The sequence below is a fragment of the Bactrocera dorsalis genome, chromosome 5 (genome assembly GCF_023373825.1).
Source record: "Bactrocera dorsalis isolate Fly_Bdor chromosome 5, ASM2337382v1, whole genome shotgun sequence".
Taxonomy (NCBI): Eukaryota; Metazoa; Arthropoda; class Insecta; order Diptera; family Tephritidae; genus Bactrocera; species Bactrocera dorsalis.
This window is the reverse complement of record NC_064307.1, coordinates 45,248,141-45,275,503: the sequence shown is the minus strand read 5'-3', so window position 1 is coordinate 45,275,503 and position 27,363 is coordinate 45,248,141. Positions and strand designations below refer to the sequence as shown.

General features: G+C 35.7%; 2 protein-coding genes across 6 annotated transcripts in view; one reads left to right on the top strand and one right to left on the bottom strand.

Moving 5' to 3' along the window:
* Window positions 1-27,363, top strand: part of LOC105223602 (FH1/FH2 domain-containing protein 3) — a 157,101-nt gene that overhangs the window by 75,207 nt on the left and 54,531 nt on the right. The window contains exon 1 of one of the 5 annotated variants that reach the window (XM_049457535.1): window positions 9,344-9,953. The exons of 2 other annotated variants lie outside the window; for them this stretch is intronic. In XM_049457535.1, coding sequence (XP_049313492.1) covers window positions 9,765-9,953 — 189 coding nt within the window. In that variant the 5' untranslated portion in view covers window positions 9,344-9,764. Of the gene's footprint in view, window positions 1-9,343; window positions 9,954-27,363 lie in introns of those variants that run through there. 2 more of the 5 variants (XM_049457536.1, XM_049457534.1) reach the window with 2 other exon arrangements.
* On the bottom strand, window positions 2,956-4,997 carry LOC109579388 (enoyl-[acyl-carrier-protein] reductase, mitochondrial-like). The gene has a single exon (XM_019989347.3). It carries the CDS (start codon window positions 4,188-4,190, stop codon window positions 3,090-3,092), a length of 1,101 nt encoding a protein of 366 aa, XP_019844906.2. The 5' UTR covers window positions 4,191-4,997; the 3' UTR covers window positions 2,956-3,089.

The window sequence follows — 27,363 nt, the reverse complement described above, 5'->3', positions numbered from 1 at the left end:
ATTCAGTACTCAACAGTGCTTCTCACCATATTGAGGCACATAAGCACATATCCAAAAGCAATACTTGTTCACACACTGTCTCTCACAGCATTTACATAAATCGCTAATCAGTAATCCATTACTGCAAAAATATTCACTAAATATCGTAAAAAATCGCGACGCATAATAAACTGTGTGTACGTTTAATTTTCAATAAGCGAATATTATGCAGATTGGATAACTGTCGGTTAATAATAAACTTAATTTATCGCTGCGAAGCTACACAATAACAGAGTTGCGCAAAAACTGTATGACTAATCTTTGTTATTTCGTTGGCCCCAACAGGTTATTCCCTTTTCACGGCTTGCTTCGCGGGTCGTACGCGAGTTAATAAGTGTGGATGCCTGTGTGTGTGTAACGCCGTTGCAATTGCGCTGCTTGTGGCAATGTGAGAACAAGGAAAAAAGCTGCAAATACAGTAGACAACTAAAAAACAGCAACAAAGCGTCTGAGCGTGAACTTAGTACGAGCATTTCCCATTCAACAATGTTCTTTCACAATTCCACTCTTGTGCTTTGCTCATGTGCTCGCATTCAGTGTATACTAAACACACACACACACACGCATATGCGCTTTTGACTTCCATTAATTTCTCGTATTGTATTCCGTATTCTTTTGCAATTATTTATTGCTTTATTTTCGCACATCGCACCTGCTTGCCTTTGTTGCCCTGTTTTAACTACTCTTTCAACTCGAAGTTCAGTTTCAGCTGCCCTTCTATACAAGCGCACATCTTTACTGGTCTGTACTTATAAATATACATCTGTGTGATAGGGTGGTCCTTCGAAGTCTGATATTTTACAGCCTCAGTCACTCAGTCGATAAAAATATGGAACTGGAGAATTGTTTTTCATTAAATTGTTCAGATATTTACTTTTCTGTGTATACTAGGGTGATACTTAAACTTCTTTTGGCCGATATTTTTGGTCTCAACCATTCAGTCGAAAATATTAAAGTCCTGGTAGAAATTTTTTTCTCTAAACGCTAGATAGATATACAAACTATAATAACATAATGTGATCCTTAAACTACGAATGACCGATATTATTGGTCTCAAGGACCCTCAAAGCTAGCCAGAACAATTTTCTTAAACATTTCAACAATTTCAATCGCGAAATTTGGGACCCGATTGAAGATAGTTGATACGTATCATATAGGGTTCGAAGTTTCGCTAAAGTTGTGAGGAAGCTTCTCGGTAATAAAAGCTTCGGCGAACCACTGCAGTTAGCTAGATTTGATATTAGTTGCCTCAAAAAGTTTTTGACAGACTCAATCCGCTTTGTCGATAAGCCACGGTATTTTTGGTCCGTACTGAGAAGTCCTGAGTAACACAACAGACTAGTTTTATTTGCTGTTCCAGTGGGATTATTTATGATTTCAAGAACATCAGACTGGATATCTAACGTATCCAAATCTTCAGCAGAACTCCGAATCAGTAGCAATCCAAAATGGATATCGTTAACTTAATCTCTTTGAAAATGGCATAACTCCGTCACCAGTAAAGACCAATCTCTTTAGTTCAAATCAACAGCTTTTGTAAGATTATTGAAATACAGATTAAGTTAAAAATATATATAGTATATGTATAAAAGGTATGTCTGAAAACTAAGCACCACCCTAATATACACATCTCATACAAAAGTAAAGTTCTACTTCGCGTTCAACATCTTAAGCCACAACAGTGTTGCCTTTCCTGTTTAATTTCTTTGCTTTCGCTCTGTTTCGCTGATGTTGGTTTCCCATTGATGACCTGGAGGATTATTGGTTCGGTGAATTAGTGTACCGTTGTTGTTGCTGCTGCTGCTTTTGTGTTGCAATCGCACACGAATACGCTGGTTTTGACTTACCTGCTACTTCCTGCCTGTCTGCCTACCTGCCAAGACGCTGCACTTCGAGCTTCGCCAAATTGGCGGTACTCGTATTGCCGTCAGCCGTTAGCTGTAAGTTGGTAGTCGCCAGCTGACATCAAACATGCAACGGTATTTCCACTTTATTGCTACGTTCCCACGCAAACGAAAAAATCGCATGCGAAGTGGATGAAAGCAAGAGTATGAAAAAAATACTTTGAGGCAAAAAGGCAGTCCAAGGAAAGCTGGGAAAGAGTGTTATTTGGTTTTGTTATTGTTTTGCATTTTTGGTAGGCGGCTGCTTCCGAGCTCCTCAGGCTTTGTGGTTAACAAAATTTATTACGGTCTAAACATAAGGTTGCCTGTTTATGAATGAATACTGCGCATACCTGAATGTTTTGCTGGAAACCTTTAAACTTCAAGGTCTCTGATGACATAAAACCGTACTTCTTAATCCAAATGGGCTAATAAATTATTCTGAGATTTTTAAAGCCCATTAATTTGAAAAGGTGATGAGATCATCCGTTTTGTATAACTTATTTGTTGGAAAAATTTTGTTCTTAATATTTCATTTCGAAATGCAGAAAAATTTCTTGGCGTAATTATCAACTTCAAAATAATCATTGACCAATTGGTAAAGCCCAGACAAGCTTCCTAATCAAATATCAATATTTTATGGATGCAATGTTTCATTTCAGTCAAGTGTTTAGAGTTCATCAATCTATTATCCGGTCGCCCCACGGTATACAAAGGCATCTTTTTACTTCTGGAAGCCTTCACATAGTATTCAAGTACTATCCGGAGTTTCTGTAGAAATAGAAACTAATAATAAATCAAACATCTTTACGATATCGCTAAGCTTTCAAACGATTTCTCATTCTAACACTTTTCAACTTAAATGTTTGATATTTTTCAAAGCTTAACGCTAGATAGCGCTTTCGGGAATGTTAGAGAAAAGTTCAGAGCTTTCACTGTACTGCAAGCTTCAGGGGCAGGTGGAAGTTATAAAAGTTTTTTGGAAGTAATGGAGGAAAGATTTCAGATGTACTTGTTTCATAGAAATTAAATTAGAAAGTTCTCTTTTATTGCTTTTACACTTCGGGTTAAGTCAACCACATCCAAAGCCCGGCAAAATTTTGTAACAATGTAACTATTATACTGCAACAACAACATATCTATTCAACACTACTATTTATTTAAAACTCAACACTTCATTTGCAAAATGTATTTCTTCCCCACCATGCCCTTTAAGTCCAATGCATCTGAAACTGCCTTTTTATAATCCTTCAGCGGCACCATCTCGTGCTTGACACCTTTCAGCTTGCCTTGGTCGAACATCTCAATGAGTTCAGCAAACATTTTGTCACGCGTCGGCTTGCCCTTGTGCTCCCTCATCCAACGTGTGACCCAAAATCCACAGAAGGAGATATTTTTGAAAATAAGCGCAGGCGTTGGAATCACCACAGGCTTACGCGACATGCCGCCGTATGTGACCATGACACCCTTAACGGCCAGCAGCTTTGCCATCTCCGAGGCATTCTTACCGCCAACACAATTGAGCGCCAGACGTGGCGTCGGCAGTTTGCAGAGTTTATTCGCCACATCTTTTTGCGCTAGTTCCTCCTCCGTTAGTACCTCACTTGCTCCGAGTAGTTTTAGATACGTTTTCAGCTCTTCCAAGTTCGGGCGATTTCGCACGATGCCAATTGACTTGAGACCCCATGCTTTACACAATTGGTGAACTATTTGACCGACAGCGCTATTGGCGCCATTTTGTATAACACAATCGCCTTGTGCGAGTGGCACGAAATCCTTCAGCATTCGATAGGCAGTCGGTGGATTCACCACCATTGTGGCAGCGGTCGCCAAGTCCATCTTATTCGGTATACCCAAGAGTTGTTGCTCGGAAAAGTTTGCGTGTGTCCGCCAAGTGCCCAGCGCGCTCTCGACTACAACAACACGTTGACCTCGCTTCAGTTTTTGAACGTTGGCGCCGGCGCGCAGCACTTCTCCGACACCTTCATTACCGGCGATTGCGGGTAACGGTAATTTCACCGGATATTTGCCTTGTATGGTGTTGATGTCGGAGGGATTAATCGGTGCGGCCAATAATCTCACCAACACTTCATTGTCTTTCGGTTCGGACAAATCCAACTCGACAAGCTGCAGTACGTCAGCGGGTTCACCATAGTCGCAATATTGCAATGATTGTGCGCAAATGCACGTCGTTTTACGATGTTCGATTAAAGTCACTCGACGCTGCAGCGTGGGCGGTATGTGCTGGCGTAGCAATTGCAAGAACATTTTTTTTGCGGAAAATTCAAATTTTATTTTATTTTTTTGATAAATGCCTGGAAATTATTTTTTTGATTGTTGTCAATCTTATTGGAGTAGTAAGTGTTGGAAAAAAAGGCTTCAAAAAGTTTATACTCGTAGTAAAATCGAAGTGGAAAGTATTGTATAGTAGTATTGAGGTGGAATATATATAATGAGGCAAATAAGGATTCGAAGTCTTCTGTTTGCTTCCGCGAAATAGATGTTAAAGTCAGTTTCCGGAATGCGTGTAGCGACTCCCGTTCAATGTCTTCAATTGACTCAAAACGGTTCACCAGAGCGGAATAGCCAGGAGTCACACGGTGCACGGTACGGTAGGTTGCGACACGATATTGGTTAAAAATTTGATGAAAAACTCACGAAGAATCAATCCAGAATGCGACGGGGCTTTATCGATGTGTGAAAACCAAGAGCTGCCGGCCCGTAATTCCGGCCTCTTTTTACGAATAGCTTTGCGAAAACGACGCATAACACTCAAGTAGATTTTCTAGTAGACAGTTTAGCCGATTTGAAAGAAGTCGGAGTGCACCACACCACGATTATCGAAGAAAACTGTCAGCATAACCTTGATTTTTGACTTGCAATGCTTGGTTTTTTTGACTTCCGCCCACCAAAAGCATCAGAGATTACTATTAGGTCTCGATTTCTCATAAGATTTTATAAAATAGCTTAATTTTTTAAGAACCTGCCTTTTTCAAGAATGGAAATTGGTGCAGAATTGTATTTCAGTATAACTTTTAGACCGGAAGCTTTCTGAAGCATTTAATATAGAACCATAATTTTTGTTACTTATCTATACACACAGTGCCGCTGAGGTCTACTTGGGGTATCTGTACAAAAGGTTAATTGTCAATATGTTTGTAATCCTCGTTTAAGTTCCCAACGGAATAACTGTAGATACCACAATGGAATTAGAGCCTGCATTATTCTAGTAAGGGATTGTATAAATTAGCGCAATCCTTTAAAGTGTTTCAAAAACCAAACAAAAGGTTGTTGTGGAAACATTGTTATTGTAATGACTTTTTTCGTTGGCAGATTGGACTCTAAAGAACTAAAGTTGGGGTTTTCAGGCCTGTAGGAAAATATCTCTACCATCTAAATATTTACAGAATATATATATTATATTCAAAACTCTTTTCTAAAATAATACACTTCAGAAATATTTTTCTTCGACAAGCCTTTACAAATATTTTTTTTCAATTTTCCAAAAATACAATATTTTTAAGCCAATTTTTTAGTTTAGTTTTTAACATGATTTTAATTTTTTCGCAAAGAAACTCAAACTAAAAAAGCAAGTATTCACAAAAGTACCCATATATGACTCAGAAACCCCATTATTATGCGATCTTCTCTCATGATAACATGACATAATAAAATGCTTGGCAATTTGATTACATAACAAAAACAGAGAAACTCAAATTGCTGACTTCTTTGCGATGACCTTCGTAAGGTCAAATAAAAACGGCTGGTTTCAAATATAACTCTAAGACCTCGAAAATTGTACGCAGTTCACAAGACAGCACAAGGTCTAACTTTTCTTCAGCATTTTCATGCTCTTTGCTCAAGCTGGTCAACTTTCTTTCACATCAGCTCAAAGGTCTCTTAAGTGATATGTTAGATTTGCGTAAACAAATACATATGTAAGTCAGCTTATCACTGCAAGGCCTCAAAAATTACGCGTAAGCTGAGCTTTTTCCGCAACTGTTTCGAAATAATTTTGGGAAATGCCTGGGCATATATTAATCTACATTTATGGGGAATTTACAAAGTTAGTGCTGGCTCATTGCGTTTCACTTTATAGTCTCATATTCCAACATGTTAAATGCGAGCTAAATTCACCAGCGCGATGTATGCTCACAAACACACAACCAAACATATACAATCGAATGCAAAATTACACAATCTGCGAAAGTGAAGCCAAAGTCCAGCGTTGGCATCAAGCGGCACGCCGCCAAGCCGGGCCACTGAGCCAAATCCGCGACTTTACAGCGTCACAGCTCAGCTTTGCGATTTTTGTTTTTTGTTTTTGCTTTGGGAAAATGTGGGTGCTGTGACGTGGTTGCTTGCCGACGCGGTGACAACAGTTTGCTTACCAAATTGCGTACGTATGTGTATGTGTGTGCTGTTGATTGCCATGTTGCGCTGAATTGTAATTGAGTATATCGTTTATTGGGCGTGTTGAGCAATTTGTTTGCATTGTTATGTATGTTTTGTCTTTAGCATAATGGAGGCGGGTGTCAGCAATGGACTATATACAACTCTATTGTGGAGCACACCCCTTCCCAAGCATACTTTGAGCGACATTAAAATGCCATTACGCATTACTTGGCTTGAAGCTTTTTAATGTTCCTTTAGTACGCATGCCTTTACAGGTGGCTTTCATGTACTGTTATTCATAAAAGTGTATAAAGCTGTTTGTTGAGCTGCTTTAATTAAATACAAACGCTTTCCCACTTGCAAAACATTTCAATTATTTTAATGGATTACGTAAGCGATAGCAAGTGTGGCCATAGTAGACGTGATTATTGGTAATTATATCTGATGACGCGACGGGAAGCTCAGTGGTTAATGAACAAAAGCGTTAGTAAATAAATTACGTAAATAATAAAATCGTAAAATAGGTGAAGCATGGATTTATGCAAATATTCAAGCTGGAAGTCGAAAATGTTTGCTGTTATATTCATATATATTTATAGTTTTCTATAGCTAAGCTTCTTCGACTTATAATTTTTTAACACTGAAAAGACTTCATGACCACAATCAAAATTAAAAAAAAAAACTCCCTCAAACGCCTTTCTGCTTGAGCCAATAATTTTGTATAATAATGCCCAACAGATGAAATACACTTATGCCAACGATTTTTCCAATCCCCTAAGTCCACTTTTCATAAGCACTTTTTGGGATGCCTCCTTCAGTGAATTTCGTTTCATCTTTTGGATGGACTTAAAATGGTTTCCACGGAGTGACAATTTTAGTTTGGAGAACAAGAAAAAATCCCACTGAGCCAAATCTAGTGAATATGGTGATTGATCGATGGTATTCATTGCATTTCCGGCTTTAAATTTGGTCATAACCGTGGCTCAATGCGATGGTGCATTATCATCTTGTAAAATCCATGAATTCTTTTTCCACAATTTCGATAATTTTCGACGGATGTTTTCACGCAAACGCGTCAATGCGGCCTAATAGACCTTTTGGTTGACCGTCTGTCCCCACGGAACAAATTAATGATGCACAAAGCTACGAATATTGAAATGAATAGTGAGTATCGGTCTGATTTTTGAACGGCTTTGACGTGTTTTTTTACTCGTTTTTCCTCCATTCCGATGATTGTTGACTTGTTTGCATGTCAAATTCATAAACCCATGTCTCAGCGGCAAGTATAATGCTGTCCATGAATGTGGTTTCGGAATGTGCAAGGTCAAGTATGTCCAAAGGACCTGTTTACGGTACTCTTTTTGAAAACAATTCAGCTTTATCGGGACGAGTCGAGCAAGAACGCTTTTCATACCTAAAATATCTTTTATAATCATATCGTTCACTTTTTAATATTTTCATCAGTTAAACAGGTCGAGGCATGTCTTCAACGATCTCTCGACTGTCTTTGAAGGCTTCGTACCACTCGAAGGCTTGTGTGTTGGTTAACAGTGAGTTACCGTAATCATTTTACAGCATTCGCAACGATTTATTGTTTTTAGTACTATTACCGGCGTAGCGTAAATTTAATTTGCTTCGTTATCTCGCATTTGGTTACATATCTTCATATGTATAAAGCTCACACTTGATCCTTCCTGTCGGGTATGGTATAACGCCTCGGATTCGCCTAGAGAGGCTTGTAGCTTGTACAACTCATTTGCTCGTTGCCAAAATTATGAATAAGTGGAGTTGTCTTACCAGAGAGCTGAAATCCTTTCTAAATTATTAAATGGCATTCACTAAGCTAGCAAAGCCACCAGGCTATATTGAAGAGCACACCACAGACTGTCTCTATACCTAGTACTTTCGTTTGGAAGCTGCTGGCTGAGTTAAACGTCGTAAAGAGAGAGAGAGATTTCGTTTAGTATAGTATACACGTCAGTATAGATTAAGGTTATATAATTCTCTCTTACTAAAGCTTTAATCTAGAGGGTATCCTCAGCTCAATCACTTAAGTTTAGCTAATTTAGGATGTCGCAATGTCTATAATCCTTCCTGTGCCTACCTTCAAATTGACTTAATTGTTCTGGTAACCCCTGCATAGACTGAACACAGTGTGGCAATTTCTGCCATATTTCTTCGTTTTTCAGTGTAAATTTTCCGTTTGAGTTTGGTTTCAATTTTAACCCCCAGGTATTAAGCTGTTGGAGGCAGAGAAATTGTTGTACCACCTAGTTAGCGTAAATTAAATTGAGTTATTTTCTTCTATTCGTGAAAAATATCAGCTCCGTTTTACTGGTATTTACACCGAGTCCCTTGCTCGCGGCCTATAAGTACCTTCGTAGAGCTCCATAATCTCACTGACTGTGGAAGAAAACATACCTCTTACCACTATGTCTACCAAGTTTCTTAAAAATAGAAGTTTCAAACTAATTTAGAAAAACGTTGTTGAATTGACAGTATAATTTCAGTTAGAAAACCGGATCCAATTCGGTAGTCATCTCTGCTTAAATTTTTTTTATGCTTTATTACTTAGCTACGATGCATCTTTTATATTATTTAAATATTGATTCTTCAAAAATACGTTTACTAATAAAAATACTTGATATGTCGGACGAGTATAAAGAGTATGAACTACATTTATCAACCGCATAGCAGCAGCGAAAAATATAATATTTCATATTGACACAGAGAGAGACTCTAGATTAGTAAAGTTTTTAAACAAAACTTATAAAGTGTGTAATATGAAATTTTGTAAAAAAAAAATAAAAAAATTTTGAGAAAAATTTGTGCACTGCAGAAAGGTGTTTTTCACAAATTGTTGAAGCCTAATTTATTTACCATTTTTAGATCGTCAAACTAGAAACGGAAAAATTTCGCTGTTATTAACGAAAAAAGCAACAAAAGTAATAAGAAGTGCCTTAATGACAGTGATTTACAAAATTAACTGAGATTACAAAATAAGAAACAGTGAAGCCCACACACTAAAAACAAAAAAAAAAACAACAAAAGTGTAAAAAGCGCAGCAAAAATTTTGCGCGACGAAAAACCCACGAAAATATGACTTAAACCAAATTCAAAGCAAAATTAGCGAAAATTATCGCGAGTTTAACATGTTTTCTAACGGTATAAAAGTGGCGGAAAGCGAAAACTCTCACACACACCTGCGCAAATATAACACAACACATTAGTGACACAACTAGTGTGCGTGTGTGTGTCTGTATATGCATGCGAAGTACATGAGATAATAGTGAATTACAATAAAAGCAACGAAATAACGAAAATAAAAATCAAAACAAAAAAAAAAGTAAAAAAACAACCGATTAGACATAAATCGCCGTTAGGTGGGAGTTTTTGCGTGAAAACGCGCCGTTCGGCAACAACAACGTCAATAGCAGGTGCCGCAAAATGATAGTGAAAATGGATCCGGACGAATTGATTACATTGCGGGTGCAGTATCTGGTCGATACCGAGCCGCTCAACTGCACCGCCATGTATCCGATACCGACGCGTGCGCCAACCTACGGCTTCGCCGCCACCATGCCGTTGGCCACGCAATTGAGCACCATACTCCGTCTGCTGGGCGCACCACATCGGGTGAGATAAGCATATACCAACCAGCCAACCGGCTTACTAACTAAATTGCCATAAGCTAAATAAACATTAATGAACTAACAGCAGTTAATGTCATTGTTATCTAATAAGCTATTATTTATGTATGTCTAGATATTAGGGTGGGTCTTATTTTTTTGGATTTTATTTTAGGTTTAACTATGGTTATTGTTTTTGTGATTTTTTGTAGATAAATTTGGCTTCAATTTAGTAGAAAATGTCGGTATTTTTGAGGAATTAAAAATAGTTTTATGCTCCGAAATTTGGTTAATCCGAAAACTTTTGTTCTGCAAGTCTTAAATGTTTTTTTTTTTTATTTACACATATGAGTTATTATTCATTGTCGAGGGTTTCTTAGCTCTCTTTCGAAAGGTTATCTAACCCCATTCAGCTCAGAAGTATAGTAAAAAAGTGTTGTGGAACTAGTTTAGTAGTAGTGGACTAGTTTTTTAGTACTAAAAAAATATTCCGAAAAGCTTAATATTCCTAAATGTTAAATTGACAAAGTATAAATATATATCGTCTATATTATAGATATACAAATAAATATCAGTTTAAAGCTAGCTCGACACGTTTACAGTTTCTGTCAGGTTAGCTTGTCATTTTGGTAAGAGGTTGATAGGAACACCCCTAGTGCCTTCAAATGTTACGTATTATACTGAATTTAGCTACTGACAGCAACGCCTATCCACTTGCCTATCTTAAGAGCTGTGCTGTGGAATTTATTAAGTGTTACTGCCGAAATACCTTTGGTCTCTTATCTCTGCCTAACTTAATAATTCACCGCATCTATTTGTTGATCGGTCGTTACTCTTCTCGCTTTTGATGGCCTCAAATGTTTTTAGCCCTCCGTCTGCTTGCATACCATATATATGTATATGTATAGGTAGATGTACATTTTCGTTATCATTGCTGATAATGAAACTGCTGGCTGTAAGCAAAACACCTGCGCGCACACTCTTAAATATAATACGACTAAAATGTTTACTTAAACTCAAATTATTATATAAATACACACATACATATATACAAAAGGTTTTTTTGTAGACACATAGTTAAAGGTATTTATTTATTTACAAAGCGTTAGTCATAAATATTTCTAGTCTAGCTGCCACTACAATTGACACTTTGCATTTGAAAATTAGTCGGCATATTTATTGGAATACCTGCACGCATACATATGTAAATCAGTTTGTATGTACATATCTAACAAGAAACAAGAAGAAACGTTAACTTCGGCTGCACCGAACCTAATATATCCTTCACAGATGCATTTCTGTCAGTAACTATGTGTCCAGTTTGTATGGAAGCTATATGCTATAGTAATCCGATTTGAACAATTTTTTCGGAGATTATATTATTACCTGAAGCAGTAATTCATGTCAAATTTCGTGAAGATACCCCGTCAAATGCGAAAGTTATCATACAAGCCCTTGATTCCGATCGTTCGGTTTGTATGACAGCTATATGTTATAGTAAGCCGATCTGAACAATTTCTTCCGATATTAAAATATTTCTATAAAAAATAACTCATACCAAATTTCGTTAAGATATATCTTCAAATAAGGAAGTTTCCCATGCAAGCATTCGATTCCGATCATTCAGTTTGTATGGCAGCTATATGCAATAGTTAAGCGATTTGAAAAATTTCTTCGGAGATTACATTGTTGCCTTAAAAAATAATCTACACAAAATTTCGTGAATATATCTTGTCAAATGCAAAAGTTTTCCATACAAAAACTTGATTCCGATCGTTCAGTTTGTATGGCAGCTATAGTATGTTATAGTGGTCCGATATCGGCAGTTCCGACAAATGAGCAGCTTCTTGAAGAGAAAATGACGTTTGCAAAATTTCAAAACGATGTCTTAAAAATTGAGGGACTAGCTCGTATATATACATACAGATGGACAGACAGACATACGGACATGGCTAAATCAACTCAGCTCAACATACTGAGCATTTATATATATACTTTATAGAGTCTCCTCTGGGTGTTACAAACTACTTGGCAAACTTAATATACCCTGTTCAGGGTATAAATATATTTCTATGATTTGTACGTATGTATGTACTTGTATGTGGCTCTTTAAATGGAAATATAAATTGAGATCATTTTATGTGGAATAAGTGAGTGTCTGAATAAATACTACAGATTATAGTGCGAGATAAACAAAGCTACTCAGAAGAAATTATTCAGAAATATTCTATTATTGCTAGATACAAATGTCATGATAACAGCTTCGAGACAAAGGGCCCTTGATAGTTATCACAAAAGTAATTAGTTAACGTCATTTAACTATACTTTTTTAGTTTCAGTGAAGCTTTTACAAAAAGAACTTAAGCCGTTATTAAATGGTCCGTAAATCGATGATGGAGTAAAGTCTCTCAGAATCATGCTGTTTCAATCAATAAGGCTCTCACCCTTCTAATCCTATTGCAGCAGTTCTTCCAAGCTTGATTTTTTTATAATTTTTTTAAATGGGTTACATGGGTTGCCTCAAGTAAAAAACAGCCTTTTTTGAACAATTCTTTTCTGATATAAAAAATTAAATATTTTATTAGAATTTTTTATTGTTTATATTAATATAGAAATTCTGAAATTTTTGAAAAAAAAAATGTAAACTCGGATAACTTCTTACACGACTGTCTAGGGTAACAAAATCCGTTTTTAGTTAAAACCTTAACTTGGAACTTGAAAGAAGGAAAAAAAACTGAACATTCGATTTTTGGCAAAAAAATTTAAATTTCAGTAAAAATGTCGTAATTTTTTTTTCAACTAGTTATAATCTAACAAAATTCTTTGTCCAAGTCTTTAAGAATTGTATTTCAAAGACTTGTGTAAAGTTGAAGATCGATTAGGTAGTTATTGAGAAATCTTACCAAACGACTTCGAAAACACAGTTCGAAACACGCGTTTAAAGACCGTGTACTTACCGGTAGCTTAGTTAGCCTCGAGCGCACAAGTTCTAAAGTCTGTATCTCCGAAACTATTTATTCGGATCAACTTGAAAATTTAGTAAAATATTCTAGAAGTACTATAGAATTTAATGAGGTAATAAAAAAATCATTTTTTTATAAACCCGTAAACCCATATCACCCCTCAAAATATTTTGAAGACTAGTAAAGTATTCAAGCTAGTTACTTCCGATTAGCTGAGGGATGAAGCTTACTTTCTCAAGCCATGAAAGATTCATCAAGACATTCTGAGTGGCGTTATTAGAAAAATCATCTTTTTTGGTGTATTTTCTAATTATTTTCAGCCACTATTTTCAATATCATAATACTATATACTGAATACATATGTAAATATATAAGCCTGCTTTCAAATGAATCATAAAATTAGCCAAAATATTTAAACATTTTTTTATGCTTTGTCGGCAATTCGTGGCGCTTTTAGGAAGTGCTGTTAGCAATTAAATTTTCTACTACCAAATTAGACTGTCTTCAATTGGAAAAAGATATTTTAATTATCATCCCATCGTTATTTGCATATTTTTCGCCAACTTTCTATTGACTTAATAGAGCGTAGCACGAGTTCAAGCCAATATGGAAATGCAAAAGTGAAATAAACTAATACATTATGTGTATAAATAAACAATAAAAGTGTATGTACGTTATAGGTTCAAAACTTCAAGCCCTAATTTACCTGCAACAACTGCTATTTGCTTTACACTTATTCTTTTTCGCTCACTTCACGTTCTTCACTTGAAATTAGTAGTATTTTTGGCTCCAAAACTTCTTATTTGTCGAAATAAAACCGTGAGCCGTAAGTATATAATCGTATCTATAATACTTGTATATAGTATAATCGTATCATAAAGCATAACTGGCGAAATAGCCGAGTTATAACAAACAAACGGCGAGTAATAGGAGAAGCAGCAAAAAATAATCGTGAAAAGAGTGCGGAACAAGTTTAATAATTGTGAATTATGACATCAGCTTGTATTGGACATTGATCGAGGCGTCAGGCCGCTCGTAGATATCGAACGATTGCGCCCGCTACAAGCAACCGTTGTGCGTGTATGTATGTATGTGCTCGTGTGTGTTTTACGATCACTTCTGACGATCATACAGCACAATTTATTTTTCAGTAATTAATTTTGGACTATGGCTTTTGATTTATTACCGTTAAATCTTTCAATGAGTACCAAAAATCAACGCACGAAATATATGTTATATTATATATAGTATATAGAATACATTTGTATAAAAATTGCCGGTGTAAAAGAGCACATAAACCGATTACCATTGACGTTCATCGGTTAACCAAACAAACAACACTTTAATCATTTCAGCGCTATTTTCATATAATTTTTCAATTGCTTGCCTCCGCAAATTATCCGCTTCGCTGGGTTTTGTTACGCATTTGCGTTGGTTTAGAAAATTCCAGCAGCAAGGTTCAATAAAACACCTAGAGATTTCCAAAAACCACCAAAAATTTAATAGAAAAAAATTCGTTTGCTTATTTTCATAGTAATTTTCGGCGGAGATGATTAATATATTACGTCTTTGAAGGTGAAATTTGTGCTGTACGTATGTACATAAGTATGTGCGGTCCTATGGGTTGATGCGAGCGTAAATTTTTAAATATGATTGCTTCGTACATAAACCTGCTGCGCGTAAATGGGTGTTGAATTGTTAAGTTTTCACAAAAATATAACAAAAACATATGTACTCGTAATTATGGTTTGTTCGAGGTATTTTGTACGTCAGCAGTTCCTTTAGCGCTGTTATATTGATGTGTTTGCTTTTGTTGTATGTTTTCAATTAAGTTGTGAGAATTTTTGTGCAGAATACCGTGTGAGAAAGTTTGAATTCTTATTTATTTTTTTTTTTCCTTTCTTAACCCTTTCAATCTAAGTTATTATATTCATAGCTATGTTCACAGTTTTTAGACAATTTTTCTCGCAGCGAACACAATTTCTATTCTGAACTCATGGGAACTTAAACAAGTTGATGAAATCAGCAAGCATTTCTATAATTACTGATACATATTTATATGTAGAATAATTTTCATTTCACTTTTGCAATCCAGAGATATGGAAATTATTCGACCAATGCTAAGCAAAAAAAACTTCACCTTGTTAATCACCACAGACTAAAGTAGAAGATCTAAACCTTTTACCAGTGGGATCATACCACAATTACTGAAGTTTCTTTATGAGACATTTGAGTAATGGTTCGCGACGTTCCGATATTTTGAAATTTCGCAAAAAGTGTTTTACTATTTTATACGACATACCATTCACTAGACTTGGAATAGAAGACCGGCTAATTTCTTAATATATTTTTCAAGTATTGCTTCTGGAAAAAAGATAAAAATGTTAACATCGATCGTTCCGAAGCTATAGTAGTGTTCTTACAGGAACTTGATTTTGATCGGTCAGTTCGTATGACAGTTGTATGCAATTCTCTTTCGATCTGAAATATTTCTTTAGTGATTGCACTGTTGAGTTCAAAAACTAGTTTACACCGAATTTGGAAACATCTTATTTACTCAAAAAGTTTTTTATACAAGCACATGATTCCTATCGTTCAGTTTGTATGGCAGCTATATGCTAAATTGGCACGATATCAGCGCTTCCGAGAAATGAGCAGTTTATTGGAAAGAAAGGGACGTGTGCAATTTCTAATCAACCAAGAGTTTTTTAGCCTTTAAATGAACGAAGCTGCTGTAGTTGTAGAGATCTGGATACAGTTATTGAATTATAATATACCTCTAAATGATGCTTGAAGAGTAGGTTAGGTTAGTCCGATACGCCCATGAGCCAGGCATAGAGCAGTTTTGATATATTGCAATACCAAATGGAGTTAAGTTATGAGGTCCATGAGTCGCTAGACGTGAATTTCAATATACTCCGCAGCCTCATTATCATTATCTCTTCCAGTGTCTCATACTATGGAGCTTTTAAATGTTTAAATTGTAGCCTTGTCAATGCCGACCAAGTGCACAAGAGAGTCTCTATTGTTTTCCTCGTGTCTTGCTCTATTCATTTTCTGCAGTCTTGTCTATCTGCCAGGGACCTTTCTCCACTAAACCATTAGAAACTTTGTATATCCGATCTACCGTTTAACACATGATCTGTTTTGGCGTCCTTTTAGATCATTCCATAAAGCATATAAATCAATTTAAAGCATAAGTGTGTGAAAAAATCTATTCCTGATGCTTATTACTAGATTTTATAAATGACTTAATTTCTCTATTATTTTAATAAGATGGATTTTGGATCCCTACTATCAGTATATTGTATATATTTTACACTTGACTATTGCTGTTTTGCGTCCAGGTAGATCATTCCATGGCATTTTAAAGCATACATTTTTGAGAAAACCTATTCCTGATTCTTTTTACTAGATGGTCTTATTTCGATATTATTTTAATAGAACAGATTTTGGGTGATCAATTCATCAAGAACTCTGCCAGCTGATTACCTATGTGTTGTATTGTATTTTCATTCCCTTAGGCAACTTTTTGGAGTGCTAGGTCAAGTCTATGAACTTAAATAAGAAACTATATATCAAACGATGAAAAAGATTCATAAACAAATAGAAAATAATAAGGTCAACATCTTATTTTATACAATTGCTTTATTTCATTTGAAATAAAATTGCGATATCTCTATAAAAACACTCCTTAGAATATATATATTATATAGTCAAGAATACTTGTATGTGAATATTAACTAGCAAGGCGGTGCTTTTTAATTATTCAAAAGCTAAGCTTAAAAATTCGAAGAGCAGCATCAAAAATATTATTTTTTTAACAGAAGTCTTCAGCTATTAGGATATTTTTAAACAACTAGATCTGAACTTGCTGTTAGAACTACTAGAATTGAAGCGAACCAGTTTCACTACTCGATAGTTGCTATCGCTAAATATCAAAGCCCCCATTATTTGCTTTAAATATTCATAAATATGCACAACAGATGTCTTGACGCCATGTGGCGCAGTCGCCCCGCTGTCAACTATAGACGTCAAAAGCTGTCGCGAGCACTGGATCTAGTCGCGTACATCCACTGAAAGTCACCGCTCAGCTTCGCGCTGGTGTGAATGAACGCACGAATTTGATATGATTCAAACAAAAATACATTATACATTATATGCACACATAAATAACTTTATATATATGTATAAATGTGTGTATGAGTAGAGTACATTAGGCAGAACAAACAAATGCCACCAAATATGAATTGTCATATGTTGACGGCGCGCTGAAAGGCACACAAAGAAATTAGATTCAAAAAGGCGAAAAATAAGAAATGAATTAAATTATTCTTGAAAACGCGTGCTGGCGATTTAACAGACACACACAGGTACACTTTCATATATGTATTATTATCACTCGAGGCATTTTGCGCCTGAATTTGCATGAGAAGGAAATTTGACTACTTAGCGACTTGAGCGCCACGTTGAGGAAGGAAAATAAGACAAAAAAAAAATAATAAATGCAAAAAAACTGGTATGACGAGTTAGACGTACATATATCGTAATTGTTTTTCTTTGTTTTGGAAAAAAATTATTATTTTTTTCAATAATAAGAACGAACCGTCGGATATTTATTTACATTTTCTGCTAAAAAAATCTTGAAATTAGTGCAAATACATGTTTAGCGCATTAATATTCACATTTCTTGTAGTCGCTTATAAAAAGCTCAGCAGCACGCCGCGCATGCTTGCCGCGATCTGACCGAAATTGATTTTATGATGCCAAACGCCAGCGCAGCGTCTGCCCCCACTGCTTTATGGTTGTTGTGTGTGTGTATGTATTTTTATAGTTATTGATTCTACTATAGCTAATTCTATGCTTGTTCTATGATCGTATAATCGGCGGCGTGAGCGCATGGAACAGCATAAAACGAGATTTCCTGTGTTCTATAAGCAACTGAAGTATATACATATGTACATATATGAAAATGTTTTTGTAAGCTTAGGCGTAAGATTTATATGTGAAAATATACTATGTTCATGAAATAAAACTGTCTGCATGATCCCTCAGATAGTCTGTGAGTCAGTTAGCTGACCACTTACATATGTACATAGAATATGAGTGCTTACAGTTCCACATCCGCCAGCAGGCGGTAATCGTATTATTTCTATACTCGTACGTTATAGCGGTTTTCGACTTTAATCGGCCAATTAGACGTTTGGCTCAGCACAAAAAAAATGTTGTTGCAATATTTTTCCTTACTTGTTGCGGCTTATGTCATATTCTTTGTTCTTTGTTCTGATTTCCTTTTTCAAACTATTCAGCGAGCAAAAAATAATAGTTTTTATACCACTTCCAGGTAATCACTATAACCTTGAAGATAGCTGGAGCGCCAGCTTAAATATTTTTTTAATTTTTTTGTTCTAAAATCGACCCTCGCAGTTTTTCTCAAAAATTCGCTGTCTTCGTTTGTTATAAATCCAAGAGTTATGACATGTTGACTGCTTAAATATACATAGACATTAAGGTGGGTCAAAAAAATCCAAATTTTTTTTTCACTTAGTATTCTGAAAAATTGGATGATAGGCATCTCTGGGAAAGGCTCTTCGAGAATGATATTTTAATTCTTTTAATCTTGAACTTATATTTGTAATAAGAAAAAAATTGAAAACCGTTATACGGAGGAACTTTTTCTTTAACTTCCACTTTGCACTTTTTCCCCCACTCCTCTTCACATTCACCATATGTGCTATAATAATTCTAGGGCAAAGTAGCGCAAATTTGCTTTGGCTTTTGGCAATAAATTCCTCGTTATCTGCCTTTCACGTTGTTCTGATTATGTGAGATAATACGTAAAGTAAAGCTAGGAAGCGTATTCTCTTCTTTTTTAAATTTATTATTTTTTTTATTTTTTATGAATTTTTTATTTTGTTCTTTTATACTTTTTCCTCTTTTTTATAATTTTTTACACATTTACCTTCTTTGATAATGCGTCAAATGCATTATTTGTGCTCTGCTTTATTTATATAGAAAGTACTGTTATAAGGTTCAAACTTTTGTTCGGCACAACAATTAAAGTGATTACTGTTATGACTTGCTCTTTTTCATATTTTCATCTTTAATCTTTACAATTTCAGTGGGGGTTCTGTAGGTGCCAAAAAAAAAGATGACCTAATTTTATGAGTTTATTTACCTATCAGCATTTTGTGAATATTTTGATTTATATTATGCAAAGCAAAGCAAATATACCATTGAATCTAAAACGAAGCTTTTTGCACTTGGATGAGTGACTTAAAGTCGTGATGCGTGATGTTGAACTCGCTGAGCTCGGTCAGTGTAATATCTATATTAAAATGTAGCTCGATAGCGTTCCAACTGTTTTTCTTTTTAAGTGAAAAGACTCACTAATGCAAGTACACTACCCACTTTTCAGAATTCATAATGAGTTTAAGTTTTAGGGCTGATTCCCGATTTCAAGATTAGTTTTTTAGAATTTTCGTTTATATTTTCTTTTGTCAAAAATGCTAAAAAATGCAACATATTTTTATATATAAAAAGACACTGAGTCTAAGCCAATTATTTCTATAAGAGATTGAATTTTCAGTTAGCTGAAGGAGTGAAAGCGAATATGTTTGAATCTTAGTCTCGCACAGGCGTGGTCTACCATACAAGAAGCAGGTGTTGAGATGACTCCACCAAATCAAAATTCAAGGAGGCTTGACTAATTTCTTCTGCTCTTTCTAAAGTAACTCTCATTATACCAACATTTTACAATAGATCCTTCTCCAGAAAAAATTTACATTTATTTCTTATATTTTCTGTGTTTTTATTAACATCAAAAGCCATTCATCATATAATCTGTGTCGAGGGCAAATACTTGTACATCGTCTTGTACGTCTGTCCATAATTTTCATTACAATGTTCGGTTACCTTATCTTTTCGCGCGTTTCTTGCTACTGCTGCTTTTGGGTGCTGAGCATAAAACCTATCTTTTCAGCTCAGTCCATAGTTAAAATTCGAAGTAATACTTGAATCTGATTCATGACATAATAGTTTCGGTAGCATTTTATACTCATAAGTGCTTTGGAAAATAAACGAACTGCAGATCATCAGCATAAGAACAAGACAGCTATGCAAAACAAAAAAAAAAACAAATATATTTCCTTGGTTTAGTGAAAAACAAAAAGAAAAAATATATATATATGTCGATAGTCGGAATTTTCCTAAATAACCATTAAATGTCAGATTATGATACAATTCTGCAAAATATGCTGAAAAATTTTCAAATTCTAGGATAAATTTGAGTATCCAGTTGAATTGTCTCCGCTATCATCTGAATCAACTTTTGAATAATTATGAAAATTACAGAGAGAAGCAGTGAGAGTTTCCAGGATTTAAAAGTGGTGGAAGAAAGGTATCAATGTTGATGGGATCGTCACATGATGGCAGAGTACTGTTAGTTCTTAAAAACAGATTGTCAACTGAAAGATTATAAGACAACAATTTATAAAACATGTTTTATTGAAATATGACAGGTGGAAAAAATAGCAAAACTTTTAAATCTATATTTCGAGCGAAAACCCCATTCGTTGGGTTGGTATGACTGACAGTAACTGATGAGTTACATTATTAAACAAAGAAGTTCCAAAGTTTTGGTTACGAAATCAAATTTCTGGAGCCGAAACTTTCAGAATGTTGGAAAAGGCTTTTGGTGATAATTCTTCGTCGCGTGAAAGTGTGTTTGATTGGTACGATTATTCTCAGTCCAGAAAGCGATGATGACGAATCACGTCCAGGACGGCCATCAACATCAACTGATGATCAACACGTCAAAAAATTAAAATAATTTTTTCTTGAGAATCGACGATTAACAGTAAAACATCTTACTGGCATCGATGGAATATCGAAGAGATCAGTGAAATCAATTTTGAGAAATCAATTTGGACCTCAGAAAAGTAGAAGCGCGATTGCCTCCAAAACCATCAAATTTTTTCCAATAACAGTGTCGCATTAACGTCTGTGAAACAATGCTTTCCGACTAATAGGCGAGGAGTCTTGAATTTATGCCTACAACCCGGAAACAGACGATCAGTTGGATGAATATCGGGGCAAAGGTGAACCGAAGTCGAAAAAACCCGCGTCAAAGTAGGTCAAAAAACAAATTTATATTATATTCTTCGATTTTCGAGGTGTGGTTCACTCCGAATTCTGCAAAACCATTGATAGTTCTATGAACTGTGGGCACAAAAATATCTAAAACCTAAATTAGTAAAAAAAATCGAAAAACCTAAAGAATATATATAGAGAAGTACTTCTTAATATATATGTATGGTATTTGTCAAGTTGCACGCATGAGCGCTGCAATCATTCGGTAGAGCGATAAAATTAATCTCACAGCCGGTAAAGCACATCGCTGACGTGGCGTGAAGTTGAAGCCTTCAACACCAAGCTCACAACTCAAACTCGTATCGCGGATTTAAATGGATGAGATCATTTGGCTATTTGCTCGTTTGTTTATTTATTTTCCACGCTGCATAATTGCAGTTGTACGCCCATGTAGAAGCGAGCTTCAAAGAAAATGAAAACAAAATGTGAAAACTCCCATTGTGTCGGGCAAAACGCTAACAAAATGCCGCTGCAGCGTGCGGTGGAACGGTGAAAGACGAGCGTTGGCATACAACAATGAAAATTGGCAGTTGGGCTGCAAGTAGGAAGACGGACGGACAGAAAAACACCAGTGATTCGAGCAGAGCAAAGCAATGAAAGTTGAGCTGCTTTACAAAGTTCAACTGAAGTGTAGTTTGTCTGCTCATGGTTGGTGAGGCCGTCCACTAAGCCGGCGACAACGGAGCCTAGAACCGTCGAAAGGAGGTGCGGATGCAGGCCCTTACTTTTTACTAGCCGTGGCGGACAATAGTCGCATTGGCAAATAAGTTCATTGGCGGACAAGACAATACAGTACATTTGTAAACGAAAACGTTAACACGAAGACGACGCCTTAAAACAAAGAAAGTTAAGTAAAAAGAATGCTCCACAACAACAAGATCACAGCACAGCAAATAAATATACGCTTTATATGAATATAGAAAAAAATGTCCGATGCATCGATGTAAAAGCGATGAATCGCAGCTGATAGTGTTCACGGTCCTGTCGAAGCTGTAGCCGGAGCCGGAGCCATGAGGGCACACAAAAGTCTTTGTGGCAGCCTCCGGCATGGCCAGGCGAGGCTGCTCTGCTCTGTTCCCTCAGTGTTCATTTACGTATCTACACAAAGCGGCACAAAGAAACTGAGAGTTAAAGGTGTGCCTACGGTGTCGCTTAACAGCTCAACAATGGGGCCCACCAAAGGCCGGCCTGCCACCATTTAAGGGCGGTATGTGTAGATAGTTCGAAATTTATTATATTTTTCACTTTTATTGTTAACATTTCGTGCTATTTGCATAAGTGATGTATTACACAATAGTACAGCAAACTTTGAACTCAACGGAAGACTACTAAAAAGAGCAGAAAAAGGGCGATGGAGTAAGTAACGCATTGCGAGTGGATTCTGTGATGTTCACTTATTCACTTGAAGGCTCTTTTGTACTTTCATATCGTTGGCAAGCATCTTTTGGGGAATGTTCAGCGAAATTGAGTTTTCTCTGTCCAAATGTGCGTGGAACCAGCATCAGTGTAGCAGGTTCAATTCGATTTAAAAATTTCAGTAACAATCAATCGATTGTTAGGGTGGCCCTCTACCATTGATTTTCAATTTTCAAATTCTTAATCTCTAAACAGGATTTTAGAAACATTTTGTCTGTAAACAAATGATTTATGTTATTAAAAACTCTGAAAGATTGATCTACTGTCTCATGGGAGTACATCAGTAAAGTACTTTGAGTACCAAAAACTCTTTGAGTATCAAAGTCTTTTAAAGATCGCGTCAAGGTATCATATCCTGAATACCAAGAACTCGTTTGAAAGGCAACTGTCTCTAAAAGCGGCTTTGCTTATCGAAATCTCTTAAAGATCGGATCAAGGTCTCATGGATCGGAAAGGAGTCCATTATGAATCTACTGAAGTGATTCCCCTCTATAACGAAACGTATAAGATTCCAGCTGTTGAGCTATTTCTATAACGGTCATCAGGAAATATTTTTGGCATGGCCGCAAACAGTTAGCAGAATTCCAATACTTCGACAAGGTAATCTTTCTTTAAAAACCCACCGGCTTTGCAGATCTCAGCAGTTCCAAGTATTAACATAAACTAGCTCAGTGCAGTGAATATTTGGTACTAAGTACTCCGTAAGCGGTCCTCAGATCATGGATGTCCTGTTATTGGAATTACTACTCACCTCTTTCAGATAGATCACACTTCAGAGCAGCAAATCTACTTCTGCCCTAATGGCTGTCACCTCTGCTTGAAATAAGCTGACCACAACAGCTGTAAGCCTGGAATCAGCGTTGATGAAGAGTTTCTTATATTAGACTCTGTTTCGAACCTTGCCTTAATACATTATAAAGATTCCTAGTCTTGGGTATTTCGAAACCTAATGTGAACTTCGATAAAATTATATCTCTCTCTTGCTTCCTCGGCCGAAAACATTCGGAGATCTGATCTGTTCTAGAGATATGAGGGTTTTATGTTCCATTTAGCCCTTGTAAGAAGTTAAGGGAAAGATTTCAACAGAAGCTTCCTCAGTTAGGTTTAAAAATTTACAAAAGCTTTTACATCTCAGAAATTTACTTGTAGAGGCGGCTAACGTTGATCCCTTGACCCACCGAGTGGTCTCAGGACTTGATAGTCTTGCTCTTTTTTATATGCAAAGCTCCAGAGATTCCCCATTTTTCACAAAAGAGAGAGTGAGAATTTAAGAATCGTTCAAAATACAATCCGTTCATATACGAACATCCCTAATACACTTGTAGCGCTAAGGTACTACACCTTTCTTTTCACTATTTACTTGAGGATGCACCAAAATGTATATGTATGTGTGTAGGTACATATGTCTGCCCACTTGTTTGCGCATTTATTGCTCTTAGCCTGAGGGCAGCAATTACCATTTGAGTCAACTTTTACTGCATTGTTAACTAATTCGCACTGTGCCCTGTTCCAACTGCCATCGGGGTGCCATTAACTGACATCTGCCAACCTCCAGCCGCAATACGGGGAAATTGCGAACACACCCGTCTTTCACTAATGGCGCAGCAGGTTTTCAAGCGCGACTTCTACCCGCATACATACACACTAACACACATGCATATACATATCTACATAAATGTCTATATATATATATAAGTATATACAAATACATACATAAACAAATACAAATATTCTAATAGTCGGTAAGAGTTATGCATTCGCGTTGGCTATATTTTTCGCCGATCCTTCAGCGCAATTGCACATTGCCTCGCAGAAGGATATGTAAATCTCCCGCGTTGGGTCATAAATTCTAACAGTCAGCTGGAGTCAGTCGTTCAATAGCCAGCGCATTTGCATTGAAGAGTTATGAGCGTCAACTCAGCTACAAATTGGTTATTTCGCTGATTTGTTTGTTGTTGCTGTTGGGTTTTTGCAGCGACCAGCCACCAGGAAATGACAACTTACAAACAAATGGTGTATTGCTCAGTTGTCATTATCACATTTATTTGCATCTTTTGTTATTTGTACGTGTTTTTGTAGAAGTATTTTCTTCTTCAAGCGAAAGGAAAGCAAGAAAGGATGCCCACAGTACTTGCAAAGTTCTATAATTTGTTTAGCATAGAGCGGTGCACTCTAAAATTAATGTGAAGCGGAAAAATATAAATAAATGCAATATATTCTTTCGAGTGTCTTTAGGGAGCGTTGAATATACTACGTTGACATTACGAATTTTTCCATACAGGCAAAGTTATATTAATGACTATGAACGTAAGAAAGTCAAACTCTTCTTAGAAAGTCAATAAATAAAGCACTATAATTGCTCAAAATACTTACATTAACATATATATCGTCACCTGAAATGCAAATTAACGTAACAACATTTTCAGAAATTTACAGTGGCATGAATGAAACACGGAATAAAATGGAACATGAGTGAAACAAAATATTAATATTGGTTAAAACTGGTTTATATATGACCGCAGAACCAGAAAATGTTGAACATATTTAATATTATGTATATAATTTGAAGTAGTGAAGCGTAATCAATAAGACACTCAATTTCGAATTTTTTGATGATACGTTATTTTGCATTTCAGGTGACGATATGAGCGTTAACAACTTTTCCAGAGGTTTAGCCAAGTCTCTCCTCTTATTTATGTTGTCTATATTATGCCTGCTAGTATATGAGTAAACATGAAGGTACTACTTTTACGCAGATTCTGAGTTTTCATTCAAAATCTTGGTTTTCAAATAAAAATAGAGATTTCCTATAAAAAACCGAGCTTTCATAAAAAAGTCATCATACATAAAAATAATCTATATAAATAAAAATGAATCGCCAAAATGTATGTACGCTCATCACTTTCATACGACTGAACCAAATTTGATAATTCTTTTTTTAAAATGTTCGTTGAGGTTCAGGGATGGTTTATGCGGAGAAAAAAACTCGAAAAATTGCCGGAAAACCCCTAAAAACGGCCCTTTTCTTTTTCCCATAGAAACGAATGAATGTTTGTTTATTAGCAACGCTAAGGGAACGACTGAACCAATCTTGATGAAATTTGCAGAGAATGTTCTGCGTGGATTGGGGAAGGTTTAGAAATAAAAAAACCTATATGCTTTTCTTGAGGAAAAGTCGGAAAATTGGACAATACCAAAAAGTTAATTTTTTCCATACAAATTTTTTTTCAATTTTTTATTGTTTTGTTTTTCAATTATTTGAATCGTTCAAATTTGTCGTTTGCTTCAAAAATTTTTGAAAATTATTCAGTGAAAATGTTATGTGTTTTTCACACAAAGTGATCAATTACAGATTGAAATTTGTCACGATGCCACGAAGAGGTCGCGCTAACATCGGTTGGTGTTCTTTTTGGCGACGATTCTTTCTACCTTCGGTTGCTATTGATAAATGTACGCGGTTCGACTTCATTTTAGTCATTGCGTACTGTGAATGATACGGTGCGTGCAACCTTTTGAGAAGCAAGCCAGCAATCACAATGATAATCACTGGAATGCAAATGCCTTCAAATCCGCGTCTATTATGGGATACGAACAAAAATGGCATTGTCGAAGACATTTTACATCGTATTCGCTAATAATTAGAAATGGGTCAATTCCGGTTGATACTTCCGGTAGTTTGTTATCAATTCCATCTGCCTCTTATCAATTCACGAAAGACGAACTCATGGCGAATGTTTATCCGAACATTGGCCAAATTATCGTAACTATAATTCCTTAAGTGCACGCGAAATGTTAGCTGCCAAAAATACCGATGTTGATGACTTAAACTGGAAAATTAAAAGTCAAATTCCAGGAGACTTGCGGTCATACAAATCGATCGATCGTCTTGACAATGAAGACGACACCGTGAATTACCAGTGGAATTTCTAAATTCTTTGGAGAGGCCTGATATGTCACCGCACCATTGCAATCTGATTGTGACGCACCTATCAAATATAAGGGTCAGAATGCTTGATTCTACGGATTTTTTATGAGTTCTGATTTGCCATTTCAGTTCATAAGTATTCCGTTTCCAGTGAAAATTGAATTTAAAATGACGATCATAATGACATAAATTTGGAAATGCTATGTTTTTCACACGGCCAGATATACGTGGCGTGCTCACGAGTTGGAAAACCATCTTCTCTGTATATTTACGCACCGGAACAGAAACAAAAAAATTTTGTTTATCAAGCTGCGTTACATTGAAGAAAAATGTAGACAAATAGCAAATACATAAATGATTATCAATAAAATATGAATTTTTTTCTTTTCATTTCAAAACACATAATTTCACGCAGGACAACGGCTGCGGGGTCAGCTAGTAATTAATAATACAAAAAATTAGCTTTCCTATAACCACGATTTTTGGAAGCTTTCATTTAAAATGTTTTGTTTCTTTAACTTAAATTTGATACCCGTCTTTTTATTTACGATTTTATATAAAAGAGCTTTCATGTAACAAATTAGCTTTGACATAAAAAACTCAGCTCCAATAAAAAAAAACAAAAATAAAAATGAGCTTACATATGAACGACTAGGCTTTGATAAAGAGTGAAGATTTCATTAAAATTAAGCTTTCATAAAAAACTTAGCTTTTATGAAAATCTGAGTTTTATTATAAAAAATATATATTTTTTTTTAAAAATGGGCTTCCATAAAAAATTAAGCTTGAATATGATAAATGGACTTTCATATAAAAATCCGAGTTTCATAAAAAATTAGCTTTCATATAAAAACAGATCTTTAATATAAAAAATTGAGCTTTAATAAAAAAAATAAATTTTCACATAAAAATGTACTTTCATATAAAAATTGAGCTTTCATACAAAAAAATGAGTTTTCACA